The sequence below is a fragment of the Ovis aries genome, chromosome 23 (assembly GCF_016772045.2).
Source record: "Ovis aries strain OAR_USU_Benz2616 breed Rambouillet chromosome 23, ARS-UI_Ramb_v3.0, whole genome shotgun sequence".
NCBI classification, from domain to species: domain Eukaryota; kingdom Metazoa; phylum Chordata; class Mammalia; order Artiodactyla; family Bovidae; genus Ovis; species Ovis aries.
Genome location: NC_056076.1, coordinates 41,967,897 through 41,989,471, shown reverse-complemented (window position 1 = coordinate 41,989,471; position 21,575 = coordinate 41,967,897). Strand labels below are relative to the sequence as shown.

Sequence of the window (21,575 nt, the reverse complement as noted above, 5' to 3'; positions counted from 1 at the left end):
AGCCAACTTTTTCACTCTCCACTTTCACTTTCATCAAGAGGCTTTTTAGTTCCTCTGCACTTTCTGCCATAAGGGTGGTGTCATCTGCATATCTGAGGTTACTGATATTTCTCCCAGCAATCTTGATTCCAGCTTGTGCTTCTTCCAGCCCAGCGTTTCTCATGATGTACTCTGCATAGAAGTTAAATAAGCAGGGTGACAATATACAGCCTTGACGTACTCCTTTTCCTATTTGGAACCAGTCTGTTGTTCCATGGCCAGTTCTAACTGTTGCTTCCTGACCTGCATAGAGGTTTCTCAAGAGGCAGGTTAGGTGGTCTGGCATTCCCATCTCTTTCAGAATTTTCCAGTTTATTGTGATCCACACAGTCAAAGGCTTTGGCATAGTCAATAAAGCAGAAAGAGATGTTTTTCTGGAACTCTCTTGCTTTTTCCATGATCCAGTGGATGTTGCCAATTTGATCTCTGATTCCTCTGCCTTTTCTAAAACCAGCTTGAACACCTGGAAGTCCACGGTTCACATATTGCTGAAGCCTGGCTTGGAGAACTTTGAGCATTATTTTACTAGCGTGTGAAATGAGTGCAGTTGTGTGGTAGTTTGAGCATTCTTTGGCATTGCCTTTCTTTGGGATTGGAATGAAAACTGACCTTTTCCTGTCCTGTGGCCACTGCTGAGTTTTCCAAATTTGCTGTCATATTGAGAGCAGCACTTTCACAGCATCATCTTTCAGGATTTGAAATAGCTCAACTGGAATTCCAGCACCTCCACTAGCTTTGTTCGTAGTGATGCTTTCTAAGGCCCACTTGACTTCACATTCCAGGATGTCTGACTCTAGGTGAGCGATCACACCATCGTGATTATCTTGGTCGTGAAGATCTTTTTTGTACAGTTTTCTGTGTATTCTTGCCATCTCTTCTTAATATCTTCTGCTTCTGTGAGGTCCATACTATTTCTGTCCTTTATCAAGCCCATCTTTGCATGAAATGTTCCCTTGGTATCTCTAATTTTCTTGAAAAGATGTCTAGTCTTTCCCATTCTGTTGTTTTCCTCTATTTCTTCGCATTGATCGCTGAGGAAGGCTTTCTTATCTCTCCTTGCTATTCTTTGGAACTCTGCATTCAGATGCTTATATCTTTCCTTTTCTCCTTTGCTTTTTGCTTCTCTTCTTTTCACAGCTATTTGTAAGGCCTCCCCAGACAGCCATTTTGCTTTTTTGCATTTCTTTTCCATGGGGACGGTCTTGATCCTTGTCTCCTGTACAATGTCATGAACCTCCGTCCATAGTTCATCAGACACTCTATCTATCAGATCTAGTCCCTTAAATCTATTTCTCACTTCCACTATACAATCATATAGGTTTAGAGGGCCTAAATTAAATAGGAATGAAGAAGGATAGTTGTACAAGGGCAGAATCACTGGCAAGGACTAATAAGGAACAACAAAAACAGTTAACATTTATTGAGTACTTACTGGGTAACAAGCATTGTATTAGATACAACACTTTAATCATTTCACTGTCACAACGATTCTATAAAGTACCACTGTCCTCTATTACACTGAGGTTGGAAAAATTACATAAGATTTATCCAAAGTTACAGACATGGGAAACTGAATAGCTATGGTATTTGTGTGTTTTGTTACCAGGAGTCAGAGGGAAGAAATAACAAATGACTGTGAAGTCTTGGATCCCCCACCCCATGATTATTTCGCAAGTTAATTGTGCAATCTTAGTAATTTTGTTATCTTAGGGAATGAGAAACAATCTCACCCCCAGGATTTGCCTTCCATACTACTTTTTGTTTTATGGATAATTATTAATATTAAAAATACTAAATCATGGGAATTCCCTGGCACCCTAATTCAGTGGTTAGGACATCTAACTACTTCACTGCGGAGGGCCAGGTTCAACACCTGGAAGGGGAACTAAGACCTGGCAAGCTTCTAGGTATGCCCAAAATTAAATAAAACCTACAATTAGAGAAGTTTTTTAAAAAGTAAATAAAAATACTAAATCAGGAGTTTTTTTTTCACAATTTCCAAAGAGTTGACAAAATCTTTAGCATAATCATATACCTTTCTTCCATATGGTTTTTCTACCATATTGCTGTCACTGTCAGAATTTTCACTCTGAACTGGTTTTGTGAACCCAGATTTGGGCATCTTATAGCTGTTCAGCTAGCTGCTTCTTCTGTCAGTCTTCTCATCCTGGATCTGCAAAGAATGGATAAATAAGGGTTATTTGTAAAGGTATGCAATAAAACCTACTTAAAGTTTATGCACCACAATTAGTGCAATTTGGTTTCCTCTATGTCTCTATAAGGTCATTTCTTAGGTTTATCTCAGCCTAAAGTAAGCTTTCATTTAACGATCTAAGCTTTTAATTAAAGATCTCCTATTCAAGCCCATTCAGCTTGCCACTGAAAAGAAAACTACTATTACATCGCTTTCCATGTTCTCTAGACTAGTATCTAACCTTAGCTTTTGGGGTAACCAGCCATGTCGAAGTGGAAGTTAAGTGTTTGTCACCCCACCCAGCATGGCTCCAGCAGCTGGAGCTCGTAACAGATTCTCTGGTAGTTCTGCATTGGTCTGGAAATTGTTTCTAATTATTTCTAGGTATGATGAGTAATTTTATAACATCTAATGCTATTTTAAATAAAGTCCTCACTACTTAAAATCCCCAGAGTGGTTTCTTTTCACTCACTGAACTCCGAGACACCCCCAGGTATTTAGTAACTCTATAGCCTATACACTGATTTAATCCTTATCATACTGTAATTATCACTTTACGTATTGTTTTCTTTCCAACTTGTTCAGTCTTCTGTCTCCTGCTCTACAAACTGATTTAACAGATCAAAGAGCCTCTTGGAAGCTTTTTGCTTGAGAGATCTAGAAAAAATTCCAAAACGTGGGTTTTACAATACAAAACAGGTAGACTAGACCTGTGTTGCTGTCTGTTAGCCACACAGGGTTGTTGAAAGTTAAATTAATTAAAAATTGCTCCCACACTACACAGTGTATCTATACTGTTGGCACCATTATCTGTTCTATGACCACAGAAAGCTCTCCTGCACCGCCTTTGGCTACACTGAGGCTGTCGGCCAACAGAAGCAGGACTTGGGCCACAGCAACAAGCATAACAACTGACAATCCTAATTATTTCATGCTGTAAATTTCCTATAAGGGGGTATGGATCTAAGTAAGATACATTCTAGGATCTATAGGAATTATTAAAATCCAGACATTCGGAATAGAAAATCAGTAAAAAATCTATATTCTTCAAATTGGTGCTTTAAAATTTGTGGTTTCAATAGAAACATAACCAAAATATCCTTAACTGAACTGAATTAATTGGTAAATTATCAAAACGAGTTTAAATTAACCTGAATGCAGCCAAATTAGAGTATACTGCAACACATTAAACTTCCAGAATTCAAACAGTTCAAATCTTTCATTTTATAGAACAGGAAACAAACTTGAAGAAATAAAGGGAAAATATTGACCCTACACCAAAGAGGCAAAGTTTCCCTTGGGGTCATTTAACTGTTTCTACTGTTACTATATAAAGAGTCATTTAAACATAGCACTGTCCTCAAAGCCAGCTCTATGCAAAGCTTACAGAGTTAGAGTTACAAGTCATATCTAAACAGAAAAATTCTGATTCAAAAGCAGAACTGAGCTGCAGAGCATCAACATGCACTAACCCGGGCAAAACTATGAAGATAAAACACTATCTCTTTTGTAGATCAAGTGAAACAAGTCACTGGTGGATGAAGAAATGTCATGAATATTTTTTAAAATTAAAATTAAACATGGCAATAATATTGTATTAATAGACTGTTAGAAAAAGCTATTATTAATCAATAACTGAATCTGGAAAATCTCAGCAGCAAGAAAACTGACAAATGGATTTTTAAAATATTACTTTAGTCAATCAAGTATTTGATATATAATTATGTTCTGGGCCTAAGATACATAATGTAATCATCAGAATGATCGATGCATAAAGAGGTGATCAAAATCACACTGGGTAAGTAAAACTTGAATCGTTAAAAATGTACAAATAACCCAACAGAAGGCAGAAACAGAAATACTGAGGAATGAAAAAGAGAAGGAACACACAAAACAGTAATAAAATGATAGACCTAATCGAAACATAGCAATAATTATATAAAATGCAAATACTAAAAACACCAATTAAAAGACAGATTGTCAGAGGAGAGGGAAACAATGATCAAACTATGTACTACTCATAAATTCACTTAAAATATAATGGTATGAGTAGATTAAAAGTAAAAGAATGGAAAAAGATATGCCATGCAAGCATACTCAAAGGAAAGCTGGAGTAACTATATTAGTATCAGACAAAACAGATCTCAAAGCAAAGAAGGACACTACATATTACATACTGATAAAAGGACCAGTTTACAGAACATATATTTAACTAGCAACAGACCTTCAAAGTGCAGGAAATAAAAACCAACAAAACTGACAGAAGAAATAACCAAATTGCTAGTTATAGTTAGAGGCTCACTACTAAGTAAGACAGAATATCAACAAAGATATAAAAGGACTGAAAAAATGCCATCAATGTGAACTGACTGGATTTAATTTACATTTATAGAAAAATCTTCAAGAAAATTTTATAGGAAAATTTCTGCAAGAAAATCAGATACCAAGGGAACATTTCATGCAAAGATGGGCACAATAAAGGACAGAAATGGTATGGACCTAACAGAAGCAGAAGATGTTAAGAAGAGGTGGCAAGAATACACAGAAGAACTATACAAAAAAGATCTTCATGACCCAGATAATCACGATGGTGGGATCACCAACCTAGAGCCAGACATCCTGGAATGCGAAGTCAAGTGGGCCTTGGGAAGCATCACTATGAATAAAACTAGTGCAGGTGATGGAATTCCCATTGAGCTATTTCAAACCCTAAAAGATGATGCTATTAAAGTGCTGCACTCAATATGCCAGCAAATTTAGGTAACTCAGTAGTGGCCACAGGACTGGAAAAGGTCAGTTTTCATTCTAATGCCAAAGAATGTTCAAACTACCGAACAGCTGCACTCAGTTCACATACAAGCAAAGTAATGCTCAAAATTCTCCAAGTCAGGCTTCAACAATACATGAACTGTGAACTTCCAGATGTTCAAGCTGGATTTAGAAAAGGCAGAGGAACTAGAGATCAAATTGCCAAAATCCGCTGGATCATTGAAAAGCAAGAGAGTTCCAAAAAAACATCTACTTCTGCTTTATAAACTACACCAAAGCCTTTGACTGTGTGGATCACAACAAACTGCGGAAAATTTTTCAGTTCAGTTCAGTTCAGTCGCTCAGTCATGTCTGACTCTTTGCGACCCCATGAATCGCAGCACCCCAGGCCTCCCTGTCCATCACCAACTCCCAGAGTTCACTCAGACTCACGTCCATCGAGTCAGTGATGCCATCCAGCCATCTCATCCTCTGTCGTCCCCTTCTCCTCCTGCCCCCAATCCCTCCCAGCATCAGAGTCTTTTACAATGAGTCAATTCTTCGCATGAGCTGGCCAAAGTACTGGAGTTTCAGCTTTAGCATCATTCCTTCCAAAGAAATCCCAGGGCTGATCTCCTTCAGAATGGACTGGGTAGATCTCCTTGCAGTCCAAGGGACTCTCAAGAGTCTTCTCCAGCACCACAGTTCAAAAGCATCAATTCTTCGGCGCTCAGCCTTCTTCACAGTCCAACTCTCACATCCATACATGACCACAGGAAAAACCATAGCCTTGACTATTGACTAGGTGGACCTTTGTGGGCAAAGTAATGTCTCTGCTTTTGAATATGCTATCTAGGTTGGTCATAACTTTTCTTCCAAGGAGTAAGCATCTTTTAATTTCATGGCTGCAGTCACCATCTGCAGTGATTTTGGAGCCCCCCAAAATAAAGTCTGACACTGTTTCTCCATCTATTTCCCATGAAGTGATGGGACCAGATGCCATGATCTTCGTTTTCTGAACGTTGAGCTTTAAGCCAACTTTTTCACTCTCCACTTTCACCTTCATCAAGAGGCTTTTTAGTTCCTCTGTACTTTCTGTCATAAGGGTGGTGTCATCTGCATATCTGAGGTTACTGATATTTCTCCCAGCAATCTTGATTCCAGCTTGTGCTTCTTCCAGCCCAGCGTTTCTCATGATGTACTCTGCATAGAAGTTAAATAAGCAGGGTGACAATACACAGCCTTGACGTACTCCTTTTCCTATTTGGAACCAATCTGTTGTTCCATGGCCAGTTCTAACTGTTGCTTCCTGACCTGCATAGAGGTTTCTCAAGAGGCAGGTCAGGTGGTCTGTATTCCCATCTCTTTCAGAATTTTGGCTGTGTGATCCACACAGTCAAAGGCTTTGGCATAGTCAATAAAGCAGAAAGAGATGTTTTTCTGGAACTCTCTTGCTTTTTCCATGATCCAGTGGATGTTGCCAATTTGATCTCTGGTTCCTCTGCCTTTTCTAAAACCAGCTTGAACATCAGGGAGTTCACAGTTCACGTACTGCTGAAGCCTGCCTTGGAGAACTTCGAGCATTATTTTACTAGCATGTAAATGAGTGCAGTTGTGCGGTAGTTTGAGCATTCTTTGGCATTGCCTTTCTTTGGGATTGGAATGAAAACTGACCTTTTCCTGTCCTGTGGCCACTGCTGAGTTTTCCAAATTTGCTGGCATATTGAGTGCAGCACTTTCACAGCATCATCTTTTAGGATTTGAAATAGCTCAACTGGAATTCCAGCACCTCCACTGGCTTTGTTCGTAGTGATGCTTTCTAAGGCCCACTTGACTTCACATTCCAGAATGTCTGGCTCTAGATGAGTGATCACAACATCGTGATTATCTTGGTCGTGAAGATCTTTTTTGTACAGTTCTCCTGTACAAAATTTTCTGTGGAAAATTCTTAGAGGTGGGAATACCAGACCACCTGACCTGCCTCCTGAGAAATCTGTACGCAGGTCAAGAAGCAACATTTAGAACTGGACAAGGAACAACAGACTGGTTCCAAATTGCGAAAGGAGTATGTCAAGGCTGTATACTGTCACCCTGTTTATTTAACTTATAGGCAGAGTACATCATGAGAAATGCTGGACTGGATGAAGTACAAACTGCAGTCAAGATTGCCGGGAGAAATATCCATAACCTCAGATATGCAGATGACAGCACTCTTATGCCACAAAGTGAAGAACTAAAAAACCTCTTGATGAAAGTGAAAGAGGAGAGTGAAAAAGCTGACTTAAAACTCAACATTCAGAAAACTAAGATCATGGCATCTGGTCCCATCACTTCATGGCAAATAGATGGGGAAACAATGGAAACATTGTCAGACTTTATTTTTGTGCTTCAAAATCACTGTAGATGGTGACTGCAGTCATGAAATTAAAAGATGCTTGCTCCTTGGAAGAAAAGTTATGACGAACCTAGACAGCATATTAAAAAGCAGAGACATTACTTTGTCAACAAAAGTCCACCTAGTCAAAGCTATGGTTTTTCCAGTAGTCATGTACGGATGTAACAGTTGGACTATAGAGAAAGCTGAGTGCCGAAGAACTGATGCTTTTGAACTGTGGTGTTCAAGAAGACTCTTGAGAGTCCCTTGGACAGCAAAGAGATCCAATTAGTCTTAAAGGAAATCAGTCCTGAACATTCATTGGAAGGACTGATGCTGAAACTCCAATACTGGCCACCTGTTGCGAATAACTGACTCATTGCGAAAGACCGTGATGCTAGGAAAGACTGAAGGCAGGAGGAGAAGGGGACAATAGAGGATGAGATAGTTGGATGGCATCACCAACTCAATGGACATGAGTTTGAGTAAGCTCTGGGAGCTGGTGATGGACTGGGAAGCCTGGCGTGCTGCAGTCCATGGGGTCGCAAAGAGTTGGACTTGACTGAGCAACTGAACTGATTTGAAATAAAAGAGAGAAAACCTACAAAATCAAAACAATCAATGAAAGGGGGAGCATTACTACAGATACTAAAAATACCAATAGGTAAAGGAAAATAGGGGAACATCACAAACTTTATACTAATACATTCAAATTAAATGAAATAGAGAAATTCCTTGAAAGGCACAGACTACCAAAGTTCAAAGAACTAGACAGTCTCACTAGGTCAATACTTTTTAAATGACTCAATTTCATATTTAGGAAAAATAGAAAACTCCTAGCATCAGTGGTAAACTCTGCAAAATTCTACAAAACTCTCCTGAAAAGGAAAGAGAATATATTTTATGAGTCCATCAATACTCTGATAGCAAAATCAGTCTTTTACAAGAAAATTCCAGAGCAATATACTTTATAATCATATAACAAAACTGTCAACCAAATTTTAGTAAACTTGTAAAATTTGTAAAAATTAGTAAAAAAAAAAAAAAATCCAACTACATAAAAAAAGATAATACATCATGACTACGTGGGATTTACACGAGGAATCTGAGGTCAGCTTAATGTTTGGCAATCGATCAAGGTAATTCACTGTATTAACAGACTAAGAGAAATAAGCATTTCAACAGATGCAGAAAAAGCATGCATCCACCTATACTATCTAGCAGAAAACACAGAATATTTTAGTGATCTTGGGTTAGCCAAGATTTCTTAAATAGGCTATGAAAAGCAAAAATTTATTACAAAAGAAAATATATGGATTAAGTGGGACTTCACAGAGGAAACTGTGCTTTAAATGACACTGTTAAGCAAATGAAGAGCAAGACATACAGCGAGAAAATACTTGCAAACTATGTCTTTATGAAAGAGTTATAGCCAGAATATATAAATAAATAACAAATCAATTAGGATAATCCAACCTTAAAAGAACAAAAGATTTAAACAGTCCATCAAAGAATATACAGAAAATGATGTTCAATCTCATTAGTCATCAGGAACATAATAATGAGATACCATTATACATCCATGAGAATGGCTAATATTAAACAGTAAGGAAGACCAAGTATTGGTGAAGGTGTAGGGGAACCAGAACTCATATATACAGCCAAGGGTTAGATGGAAAGGCAAACTAGTACAGCGCTTTACAAGTGAAAACAGTTGGTGGTATCTTCCCAAGGCTAAGAAGAGTTATTCTTTACTTCCATCCTTTGTATGATAGTTTTGGTGACTATTACAACACTGCTTGTTGTTCAACCTCCTTGCCCTAAGACTGCAGAGAGACAGCAATACCTGTTAAGGGCCGCAAGCTCTATGAAAGACTTCCTTTGCTCTCTAACAGCTAAAAGAAACAGTCAGAAGTTTTGATTCTACCTTTTCAAAGGTGTTTCTTCCTTTACAATAAATACATTCTTGCTTCTTATAGACCAAGGAGACTACGTATTCATCTGACAGCAACTTAATTCTGGGGCTGACAATCCATAAATGTATGCTATTATATTCAAGAGTTTTTCTACTCTACTTAATCACAGTAGTAAAACATATCTTTTTCTAAAAGTGATTCAGCATTCTCAAGTTTTTTTTTTTAATGATGTTCCTGTTTGTGATCATTCAAGGGATACTAAAAAAAAATTATCTTTAATAGTATTGCTATCTGAATAACTTTGTTTCTACTAAACTATTCCAGTTGCTATTCAGAAGTACCAAGATAGCAAATATAGGTACATCAAAAACTTGAGTATAAACTAAACATCCTTCGGATGAAGAAACTGCACATATGCCATTTATTCTTTTAGTGTAAGCACTTTAAGAACAAAGGTTGTTTTTTTTTTTAAGCTGAGTCAAAATTATACCAAAAACTATTTCTTACACAGTGGTGAGTAATGGATGGGTGACTATTTCTGGTTGGTTAGTATCATTGTCTTGAACCATCTATATATTCAGTGTCACCTTCCACTGTTCCCCCTTCCTACATGTATGCTACTCTCAAAACACACTTAGAAATTTCACAGCTCTCTAAATAGTCACAGAATCTGTACTTAGCACCAGTTACATCATCTGATTACTAGTCAAAAAAACTGAATCCATTAACAACTTAAATTTATCAAGCTAATAAACAATAGTGGCCCCAGAAGTCCTCGATGATAAGTGCTACACATTTAGTAGGTCTGAAAAAGACGCAGGAATTTGTCCTTTCAATAAATATCCCAGTGGTTCTTATCATCAGGGAAGTTTGAAAAACAAATTAAATGATGGATCATTTTTAATCATATAAAAGATCTCAGAAAAGAATTCACTTAGAAAAATTAAAAATAGGGGATTTCCCTACCATACTAAACACAATGTGTATGTATGTGGGTGTGTGGGTTACCATCTAATTTTAAAATAACCACATTAGGCAGCCTGATAGTCTCTTTAAAAACAAAACAAAACATTTTACTATCATTTCCTTTTTTCACAGGATGATAACTCTTTGGAAGAGTATTTTAACTTACAATGAAATGGATTCTGAAGAGCATTCGAGCACTGGTATCATCACTAGTTTGTTCCTCTACAGGTTGTTAGTTATGCTATAAACACTCCATAGCTTTCTTCTCCTAGGTTTATCTGTTTCTGTTTTTTACGGGAAGATTTTAGAGCAACCATTAGTTTCTTGTCACTGCTTATTAATTATAACATTTAATACTGGCTTCCCTGGAAGTCGATTTTTTCCTCTAGACAGAAAAATTGTTTTAGTTATTGCTTTCTTGTATTTTTTAGTTTGAAATAGTCTCAACAGAAGCCTATAAACCACAGTTAACATTTCTTTCTTTTAGATTACAAGTAGAAAATGATTTAAGTTCTATCCAATTCTTTCAGCTTAGTTTAGTCGCTCAGTCATGTCCAACTCTTTGCGACCCCATGGACTGCAGCATACCAAGCCTCCCTGTCCATCACCATCTCCCAGAGCTTGCTCAAATTCATGTCCATCAAGCTGATGATGCCATCCAACCATCTCATCCTGTCGTCCTCTTCTCCTCTTGCCTTCAGTGTTCCCAGAATCCGGATCTTTTCCAATGAGTCAGTTCTTTGCATCAGGTGGCCAAAGTAGTGAAGCTTCAGCATCAGTCCAATATTCATTGGAAGCAATGAATATTCAGGACTGATTTCCTTTAGGATGGACTGGTTGGATTTTCTTGCAGTCCAGGGGATTCTCTAGAGCCTTCTCCAACAACACAGTTCAAAAGCATCAATTCTTTGGTGCTCAGCTTTCTTTATGGTCCAACTCTTAACATCCATACATGACTACTGGAAAAACCATAGCCTTGACTAGACGGATCTTTGTTGGCAAAGTAACGTCTCTGCTTTTTAATATGCTGTCTAGACTGGTCTTAACTTTTCTTCCAAGGAGCAAGCATCTTTTAATTTCATGGCTGCAGTCACCATCTGCAGTGATTTTAGAGCCCCAAAAGATAAAGTCTGTCAATGATTTCATTGTTTCCCCATCTATTTGCCATGAAGTGATGGGACCAGATGCCATGATCTTAGTTTTCTGAATGTTGAGTTTTAAGACAGCTCTTTCACTCTCCTCTTTCACTTTCATCAAGAGGCTCTTCAGTTCCTCTTTGCTTTCTGCCATAAGGGTGGTGTCATCTGCATAGCTGAAGTTACTGATGTTTCTCCCAGCAATCTTGACTCCAGCTTGTGCTTTACATTTAAATGTAACTTTAAACAGTATTTTCTAAACTGATTTTTCAAAGCATCCTTCATGGAGATCTCTAGAAACTGCTTTTGAGAGGGCAGGTGTAAAATCACAACTGGAAGAAAGCTACATATCTCAAATCTCTTGACCTGTGTAAGGTGGTGAAAAAGATCTCATCGTCCATCTACCTTATCAAATTCTTTTTAGTAGGCAAAATCATTCCACAAATTCTCTTGGATTATACACACATTTGCTTTAGCAAAAGAAGCCTTATCAATTCATTTCTGAGACACAATACACTCTTGATGCTTGGGAGACACAATGCATGCATGCCCCCCAAAAGTCCAGTTTGTTGGAAATCTGCCAAATATTATTGTTGATATAAATGTATATCATTACTCACAAAGTTTAATGAAACAGGTGTAACAAACAAGAACAGCAGAAGCAAATACAACTAACTCAAGAACAATGGTACACACAGATAAGCATCCTTTCTGAAAGCAAGGCAACTGCAATGATGCTAAGTCTTGCGTGCAGGTCAGACAGAATAACTACCCTGGCTCTTCAATAAACATTTCTAAGTTCTTCTTTTTTATTTATGAACTGCCTGTTATACTAAAGCTTAAAGCTAAGTATCTGGGGAGAAGTTTATTTTTTTAGCGGAGAGTACAAATTGCCAACAGGAAGAGTCCAACCGTTGTTGAGAAGATACTCTGAAAAGCTACTCCAAATAAACTTTGGCACCATGTCTGTGGGGAAAAAACTATCCAACATGTCAAAAAGAGGGCAAGTTAAAAGACAAAGGAGAGAGAGAGGATGCTGGTGGGCTATAGGCAAGATAAGAATGAGAGAAAAAACACCTTTGGTTGGCAGTACAGATGGAGAATTTTGGAGAACAGAAATGGATAACAGAACCTGTGAAGCTGTATGCTACAGTAAAAATCGACAGACGTGTTCCTTTAAGAATTAAAGAAAAGTCTCTTTGAGACACTTCCTAGTCTTTCGGCTTTAGTGAGTACTGGACCCTCAGAACCAGTGCTTTAAACACCATTTTATTCTGTTGTCTTTAGTCACTCTTTCAACTGTAAGTCTGACTTAAAAATTCTTCATTGGGGAATCACAAACCACTAGGCTTTTGTCTTTAGCTTCCATCTAAAAAATCAGAAGAGATCTAACTCAAAGTGTGCCAGCTAGTCTTCCCAACTAAGTTATCAGATATACTTGGCTTTAGCATAGCTCCAGAGTTACTTGGCAATGAGTACTTTCTTAAGAACGTATTTTTACCAAGGTAGTGGGGGCAGGAAGAAAGAATTTTCCTAAGATTGGACTAAGGTAAGTAGAAGTTTAAAAAAGGTCAAAAACAAAGCAAAACAATACCCCCAAGAGAAAACAAGCAGAACAAAGTTACTGACACCAAGACATAGTAATGGAAAAATACAGACTATACAGATTAAAACAACTGAAACATAAACATAGATGCAACAAAGTGACAGTTTAAAATAATGCTTTCCCTCATTTCAACCCTAGGCTGCTATTAATTTAAAGATGATCAAACTGTGCTGGCAGTATTTTTAGGTTTGATGAGGTGCTCCTTGATTGACATTACTACTTTTATGACATTTCAATTTACTCAAAATATGCTGTTCTTTTAGGCTCATGCCACATGGTAATTCAAACTTGCTTGCTTATCAGAAGCAAAGCAGAATACTTTTTTAAAGATACAGACTCTAACTTCATCTTTAGATCCACTGAAACGATACCTAGGGAGGCAAGACAAACACCACTTTTTGAAAAGCTCCTTTGTTGCTGCCAGGGGAAGAGGGAAAACAGGGACTGGCTGCTCAATGGGTACAGGGTTTCCTTCTGGATGATGAAAATTTTCTGGAATTAGTGGTGACTGTTGTATAGTACTATAAATATACTTAAAACCACTGAATTGTACAATTATATTATAGGAATTTTATTTCACTAAAAAAATCCCCCTGGAAGTACACGTTAGCAATTCTGAAATCACTACACATGTCCTCTGGAAACAAACATTTGAGAAAATGGACAGTGGATGGTAGGAGATGGTCTTCTCACCACAGTAGCAGGACGCTCCAGACAGGCAGGTCAGGAGAAGGCTGGAATGCAGCAGAGGATTACTGTCTGAAACATCAATATGAATTCATGTCTAGTTTGATGTAAGATGGTACAGAAAAACCTGAAGGATCTTTTTGGCCAACCCAATGGCTACAGTTACACACAGAAGTATTCATAGATATACAGAATTAGTACACATACATATATTCCTTCCTGTCAGCTAAGGGAGCCTGGAAGCAACACCACCTCACTAACAAGGAGCACACCTAAGATCTTGGTTAGTGTTACTTTTCTCCAATGAAAAGATTCTGGGCTCCTTAGAGAAATGGCTGATCCTAAGACTGAGGCAGGACACAGACAAAGTAAGTCTGGACACTCTCATACTGCCAGAGTAAGGAAGTGCTCAAAAAATATGTAACCATGTAAAGTTAACAATGGGAATATGTCAAAGGGATACAGCTATCAACTGAAGGAGGTCCCCGTTGGCAAACTCACGATAATCTGAGCAACAGAGTAAGTAAAACAGTACTGGGTTATAATCCAAGGTATACATATCTGTGTCCATACTGACACAAATAAATGATTAAGACAAAGAACAGGAGAGAACAAATCTTCCATGAGGAATTCCAGGTAGTTCCTGGGGATTTTCTGCTCTCAAGGTGGTAGGACATAAAGCCCTACTGTTAAGTGTGGGCCACACGGTTAACTTCCTTCCACAGGACACAACATGGAAAGGGGAGGAAGGAGAAAGTTGAAAAACCCTACAAATTCTAACTCAGCAAGGTCTGTATGCAAGTCAGGAAGCAGCAGTTAGAACTGGACATGGAACAACAGACTGGTTCCAAATAGGAAAAGGAGTACGTCACGGCTGTATATTGTCACCCTGCTTATTTAACTTCTATGCAGAGGACATCATGAGAAACGCTGGGCTGGAAGAAGCACAAGCTGGAATCAAGATTGCCGGGAGAAATATCAATAACCTCAGATATGCAGATGACACCACCCTTATGGCAGAAAGTGAAGAGGAACTAAAAAGCCTCTTGATGAAAGTGAAAGTGGAGAGTGAAAAAGTTGGCTTAAAGCTCAACATTCAGAAAACGAAGATCATGGCATCTGGTCCCATCACTTCATGGGAAATAGATGTGGAAACAGTGGAAACAGTGTCAGACTTTATTTTGGGGGGCTCCAAAATCACTGCAGATGGTGACTGCAGCCATGAAATTAAAAGACGCTTACTCCTTGGAAGAAAAGTTATGACCAACCTCGATAGCATATTCAAAAGCAGAGACATTACTCTGCCAACAAAGGTCCATCTAGTCAAGGCTATGGTTTTTCCTGTGGTCATGTATGGATGTGAGAGTTGGACTGTGAAGAAGGCTGAGCGCCGAAGAATTGATGCTTTTGAACTGTGGTGCTGGAGAAGACTCTTGAGAGTCCCTTGGACTGCAAGGAGATCCACCCAGTCCATTCTGAAGGAGATCAGCCCTAGGATTTCTTTGGAAGGAATGATGCTAAACTGAAACTCCAGTACTTTGGCCACCTCATGCAAAGAGTTGACTCATTGGAAAAGACTCTGATGCTGGGAGAGATTGGGGTTAGGAGGAGAAGGGGACGACAGAGGATGAGATGGCTGGATGGCATCACGCACTTGATGGACGTGGGTTTGAGTGAACTCCAGGAGTTGGTGATGGACAGGGAGGCCTGGGGTGCTGCGATTCATGGGGTCGCAAAGAGTTGGACACGACTAAGCGACTGAACTGAACTGAACCTTTTTGATAACATGTAGTTAAAAAGGGCATTTTACCTCTGTAATCTTCCTTCTCAAAATGCATAAGTCCACACTTTTCATAGGAAAAATAAAAGGTCAATTTCAACAGTGGGACACCTTAGAAAAACACCTGACCAGTACTCTGTAAAACTCTCAAGGTCATCAAAAACAACAACAACCTGAGAAACTATCACAGCCATGAGCACTTAAGGAGACATGATGACTAAATGTAATCAGGTATCACGAACAGGATCCTGGAACAGAGAAATGAAATTAGGTAAAAACTATAGAGACTGGAATACAGGATGGATTGTAGTTAATAAGAATGTATCAATTATATAAATGTATACAAAAGACACTGATCACAGAGGACACTGAGGTGAGGTACACAGGAACTCTGTTCTATCTCTGCCTTTTTTAAAAAAATCTCTGCAATTCTTCTGTGTATCTAAAACTATTCTAAAGCAAACAGGTTAATTTACAAAGAAGTTCCCCAGGTAGTTTTAATGGTTTGGGAACTGTTAAAGCAACATTTGCCTTGATCCTTTTCACAGAAAGCACCTGCATACCTACCCCCCAGTCACTCCACTCCATACTGACTTTTCTTCATTGATAGCCTTTATCTCTGCCTCAAATACTGCCCATTTTGGTTTTCTTGTCTCCCTCCCATCTCTATCCCATGCTCCAATCCCTTAGGTTATCTGACTTCTTAATATTAAAACCTTTTCACTGCACGTTAGCCACTTATTTTTCCTCTTTTGAATTTTGTTAGGGTTCCTTTGGCATTTCTACTTCAGCAATCATTATTTTCCTATGATTTCTAAATGACAAACCATGCTGTTTTTTTGAATACACATATATACACAAATGAACTGTGGTTAAATATACTTAATATAGAATTTACCACTTTTAATCATTCTTTAATGTATAATTGACATGAAACATCAGTTTCAGGTGTACAACACAATAATAATTTTATTTGTATATATTGCAAAACGATCACAGTAAGTTAGTAACACCCATCACCATGCATAGTTGAAATTTTTTTATGAGATTTAGTCTCTTAGCAACTTGCAAATATGCAATACAGTGTTGTTAACTACAGTCATGATACATTCCTTTTTACTCGTAACTTTTTTGTTTAATCTTTTGACCTCTTTTATTCATTTCTGCCCTCCCCTCCTTCCAGCAACCACCAATCTGTTCTTTGTATCTATGAACTTTTTTTTTAAGGTCCTCTAAGAGAGATCCTATGGTGTTTGTCTTCCTGTCTAACTTATTTCACTTAGCATAATACCCTCAAAGTCGCCACGTTATCAAATGGTAAGACTTCATTCTTTTTTATGGCTGAATAATTTACCATTGTATATATAATCACATTTTTTTATCCATTCATCCATAGATGGGCACTGCAGTTGTTTTCACATCTTGGCTATTATAAATAATATATTTGCAAGTTAGTGTTTTCATTTTCTTCAGATAAATACCCAGAAGTGGAATTGCTAAATCATAAGGTATTATATTTTTAATATCTTGAGGAACCTCCATACAGTCTCCTACAGTGGTTATATCCATTTACATTTCTACCAATAGTGCTAAAGGGTTCTCTTTTCTCCATATCCTTGCCAACACTTATTTTTTTTAATGTGTAGGTCTGTGGCGTTCAATTCATCCACACTACTGTGCAACCACTACCAGCAACCAACTTCAGAACCTTTTCATCTACCCCAACTGAAACTCTACCCATTAAACAATAATTCCCCACTCCCCCTGGTCCCTGGCAGCCACCATGTCATTCTCTGTCTCTATGATGTTGACTACTCTAAGTACTTCATAAAAATGGAATGATGTAACATTTATCCTTTCTTGACTGGCTTATTTCACTTAGCCATGTCTTCAAGGTTCATCCATGTTGTAACATATGTCCTTCCTTTTGCAGGCGGAATAATATTCTATTTATTGTATGTAAAAACCACATTTTGTTTATCCATTGACAGAGACTATGCTAAGAATATGAGTGTACAATGGACTATATAATCAAACATATATTTTATGCCTCTATTTTCTTTATGGACCCTTTCTTCTCTTTTAGGCTCAAACTATCTTTATTCCAAGATCTGAAAATATATTTTCTTTTATTCCTTGTAATTTTTTTTCACATTTAACTCTTCCCATCTATCTGTAATGACAGTCTTTAATAACAATCTTATTCCTTTACGTGGGGCTTCCCAGGTGGCTCAGTGGTAAAGAATCCACTTGCCACACAGGAGACCCGGGTCCAATCCCTGGGTCAGGAAGATCCCCTGGAAAAGGAAATGGCAACCCACTCCAGTATTTCTGCCCAGGGAAATTCCATGGACAGAAGAGCCTGCCAGGCTACCCATGTACTGTAGTAACTTAGCAACTGAGCATGCATGCAAATAATGTTAAACTAGAAATGCAAATATCATTAATAGGAATCAGATGACAAGTGAAAATATTTGCAACACATATGAAAAAGAACTAGTAATCAAAGAGCTGTAACAAATCAATTAAAAAAAAAAATCAGAAGACAACTTGAGGCAGTCCAAAGAATAAGAAATACAAACATGGAGTAAACACAGAGAAATATTCAGATTCATTCATAATTTTAAAACTAGAAAGTAACAGATAACTTTTCATTTAAAAGACTGACAGAATTAAGGCTGTGTTGGCAAGGAATAAGGAAAATCATACATATGAATATTCATACACTACTGATGGCAAAGAAATTGGGATTACCTTTTTGGAGAGGAATTTGGCAAAACTATTAAAATACAGATGCACAGCCTTTTGTCTTAATAATCCAATTTTAGTATTTACCCTACAGGTATACTATACAAATATGCAAAGATAATATACAAAGGCATTTGCTACAAGGTTACTTGCATCCAAAACACTGGGGAAATAGTCTACTCATTTTATAAAATCTAGCTAAACGAAGTACAGTATATTTTTATACTAAAAGTTATGCAAAATTCCTATTTCCCTGATGGCTCCTCTTCTGCAAAAACTCGAAGTGTCAGGAGTAACTCAGGACCTGATCCTGGATCCCTTTTTAATCCCTAATGCTGCTAAGTTGCTTCAGTCATGTCCGACTCTGTGCAACCCCATAGATGGCAGCCCACCAGGCTCCTCCGTCCCTGGGATTCTCCAGGCAAGAACACTGGAGTGGGTTGCCATTTCCTTCTCCAATGCAAGAAAGTGAAAAGTGAAAGTGAAGATGCTCACTCGTGTCCGACTCTTAGCAACCCCATGGACTGCAGCCTACCAGGCTCCTCCGTCCATGGGATTTTCCAGGCAAGAGTACTGGAGTGGGGTGCCACTGCCTTCTCCTGTGTCTTCTGAGTCTCCTGCACACACACACAGACACGCATGCTCACACACATCATGCGGCCCAGATGCTTCTCCTCATAAATTGCTTCAGGGATTGGTAGGCCTAACACACTCCCTAAACAACCTGATCCACTGAAGAGCTACTCCCTTCCAAGTCTGTATCTCTAGTCCTCCTCTAAAATTCCGAATCTGTCTACCCAGCTGCCTACCTGTCATCTTCACATGGGTGTTTAGCCAAAAAATTACTACAGAAAATTCTTAATTTTCTCTGTCAAACTTTCTTCACATTCCCCACCCTTCTTCTCCATTTCAATAAATGGCACCACCATCCATCCATCCATCACTTAAGCCAAAAACTCAGAAATATTGATTCGATCTCTAAGACACATTTCAAATTAAACCCATGTCTTTCCATATCAATTGCTAACCAACCCAAGCCACTATTACCACTTAGGCTAGCGCAAAACTCGCCAAATTATCTCCCTTTTTGAATTCTTACTCTATCCCTCCCTTCTCTCTCTCACACACATATTCCTTCTACAAGCAGCCATCAGTGGTCAGATCTCTTAAAACTAAAAATCAGATGCTACCACTGACTTGCTTTTTTGTATTAGTTTCCCACCGAAAAAAAATCACAACTCAAACTAAACCATATGGAACAGAATTAATGGAACAGATGTGAGAAAATTTTTAACGCATTTAAAATTCTCAAAGAAATAAGAGAAAATTCCAATATGCAGCAGGTCTAAACAGAACCAAGAAGAAATGCAGAGTATGAAAGTACGATGACTGAAATAAAGAACTCCACAGATTAGGTAAATGGATAAACGAAAGAACGAGCTAGCGAGCTAGAAGATCAGGTAGAGGACAGTTGCAAAAGATATCAAGAGAGAATTTTTTTTTAAGAAAAACATTCAAGTTAAGAGATGGAGAAGAGACAAGAAGCAATAGAATCCATATTAACAGAATTCCCAGAAAGAAAAAAACTGAAGACAAACTACTTGAGAAAATGACAATCATTTTCCAGAACTGAGGAAAGATCAAAGATCTTAGATGACAATGTCTGGAATACAACCTGGCATACTCCCAATAAGTAGCTAACTGTTGAATGAAAGAAGGACGGAATGAATACGAATCCAAGTGCCAAACAGGACAGAAGAGGAACTATACCCAGACACACTATAGACTGAAAAAGATACACAAAAATTTCAAAATCTAGAGAGGAACTGCAGGTCACACACACAGGAAAAGAAATCAAGCTGACATCACAACTTGCAAAAAGCAACAGGAGGGAGAAGAAAATAATGTAGAAATATTTAAAAACGTAAAGGGAAAAGAATTTCAAACCAAAAATCTTTAATCAAACTAAGCTATCATTTAAAAGTGAGGGTTAACAAATCATATTTTTCAGGCATAAAAAGGTCTTAGAATGCATATATAAAAAACCCTGTTTGAAAATTGTTTTTTTAAGTAGGCACTTAACTGAAATAAATCTGTGAGAACACTATGTGATATATGGTAATTGCATGCATGTTCAGTCACTAAGTCATGTCTGACTCTTTGTGATCCCAGGACTGTAGTTCACCAGGCTCCTCTGTCCATGGAGTTTTCCAGTTAAGAATACTGAAATGGGTAGTAATTTTCTACTCCAAGCAATCTTCCCAACCCAGGGATCGAACCCATGTCTCCTGCATCAGCAGGCACATTCTGTACCAGTGAGCCACCTGGGAAGCTCTTATATGGGAATTAATTATTTGTTAGGGAATTAGGTTATTTGTTAGGAATAACCTAACAGATCTAGTATATCATACAAAAAGAAAAATGACAGATGGATGGATGCCTGAAGAATACCTCTACAGAACTAAAATTCTACAAAACATCAACATGGCTGCTGGGACCTTGTGGGGGCAGGAGGTGTAGTGGCAGAGATGAAAGGAAACTGAGAAAGTGGGTAAAGTACTTCTCTTGTTTGGAAGAAAGAAAATATACATATTTGAATATATATTTGAAAATATACATATTTAAATATATTTTAAAATATACTTATAAAATTAAGAAACTGTGGGAAATGAACAAAAATATAGCAAATAGAATGTAAATAATTTCCAACAGATATTATGAAAATTACAATAAATGAAAATGGATTAAACTCATTAATTAAAAGATAAAGAGTCTCTGAGGTTGGGTAAAAATAAGATTCAGCAATATACTTTGTAAAAGAGACCCAAAAAGGATACAAAAACAGTTAACAATAAAAGGACAGGAAGAAGACGCACCAGGAGATGCAACCCCAGGTTGGCAGACTCTTTTTTCAACCCCATTCATCAACCATTCAGACCCTTACTGATCTGGGGACAGCTTCCTGTCATTCCTGGGCCTAGGGGTTCCAGTTTTCCTTTTAGGACAGAGCTTCAATTTCTGCTTCCTAATATGCCTTTGAGTTTTTTTTTTCCATTTCAAGCAACTGCTGATTCTGCTTTTTTGCTTTCAAGCTCAGATGTGTTTTTAAAATATTTTATTTTTATCTAGCTTTCCATATACATTACTGAAAAAGAAGGGAGTGTCCCCAGTCTGCCTCACAGTCCAGAAATCCCCAGAGCACACACTTAATGTCTTCATCTACATCATGGAATGGTAAGGCTCAAATAATAAGGCTATGAGAAAATGTTATCTTTACATACACAGTCTTTGGTGCATATAAAATACTCAAATGCTGCCCTCTAAATTTACCAGCAATTTTACATTCTAACTAAAGAAAGTAAAGATGGAACCATATGAATG

The 21,575-nt window shown here is 37.9% G+C and overlaps 1 protein-coding gene across 7 annotated transcripts in view; it reads right to left on the bottom strand.

Moving 5' to 3' along the window:
- ANKRD12 (ankyrin repeat domain 12) overlaps positions 1-21,575 on the bottom strand; it is a 98,931-nt gene that overhangs the window by 61,187 nt on the left and 16,169 nt on the right. For all 7 annotated transcript variants that reach the window (XM_060405236.1, XM_060405238.1, XM_027960748.3 and 4 more), the window contains exon 2: positions 2,075-2,212. In XM_060405236.1, coding sequence (XP_060261219.1) covers positions 2,075-2,161 — 87 coding nt within the window. In that variant the 5' untranslated portion in view covers positions 2,162-2,212. The remainder of the gene's footprint in view (positions 1-2,074; positions 2,213-21,575) is intronic.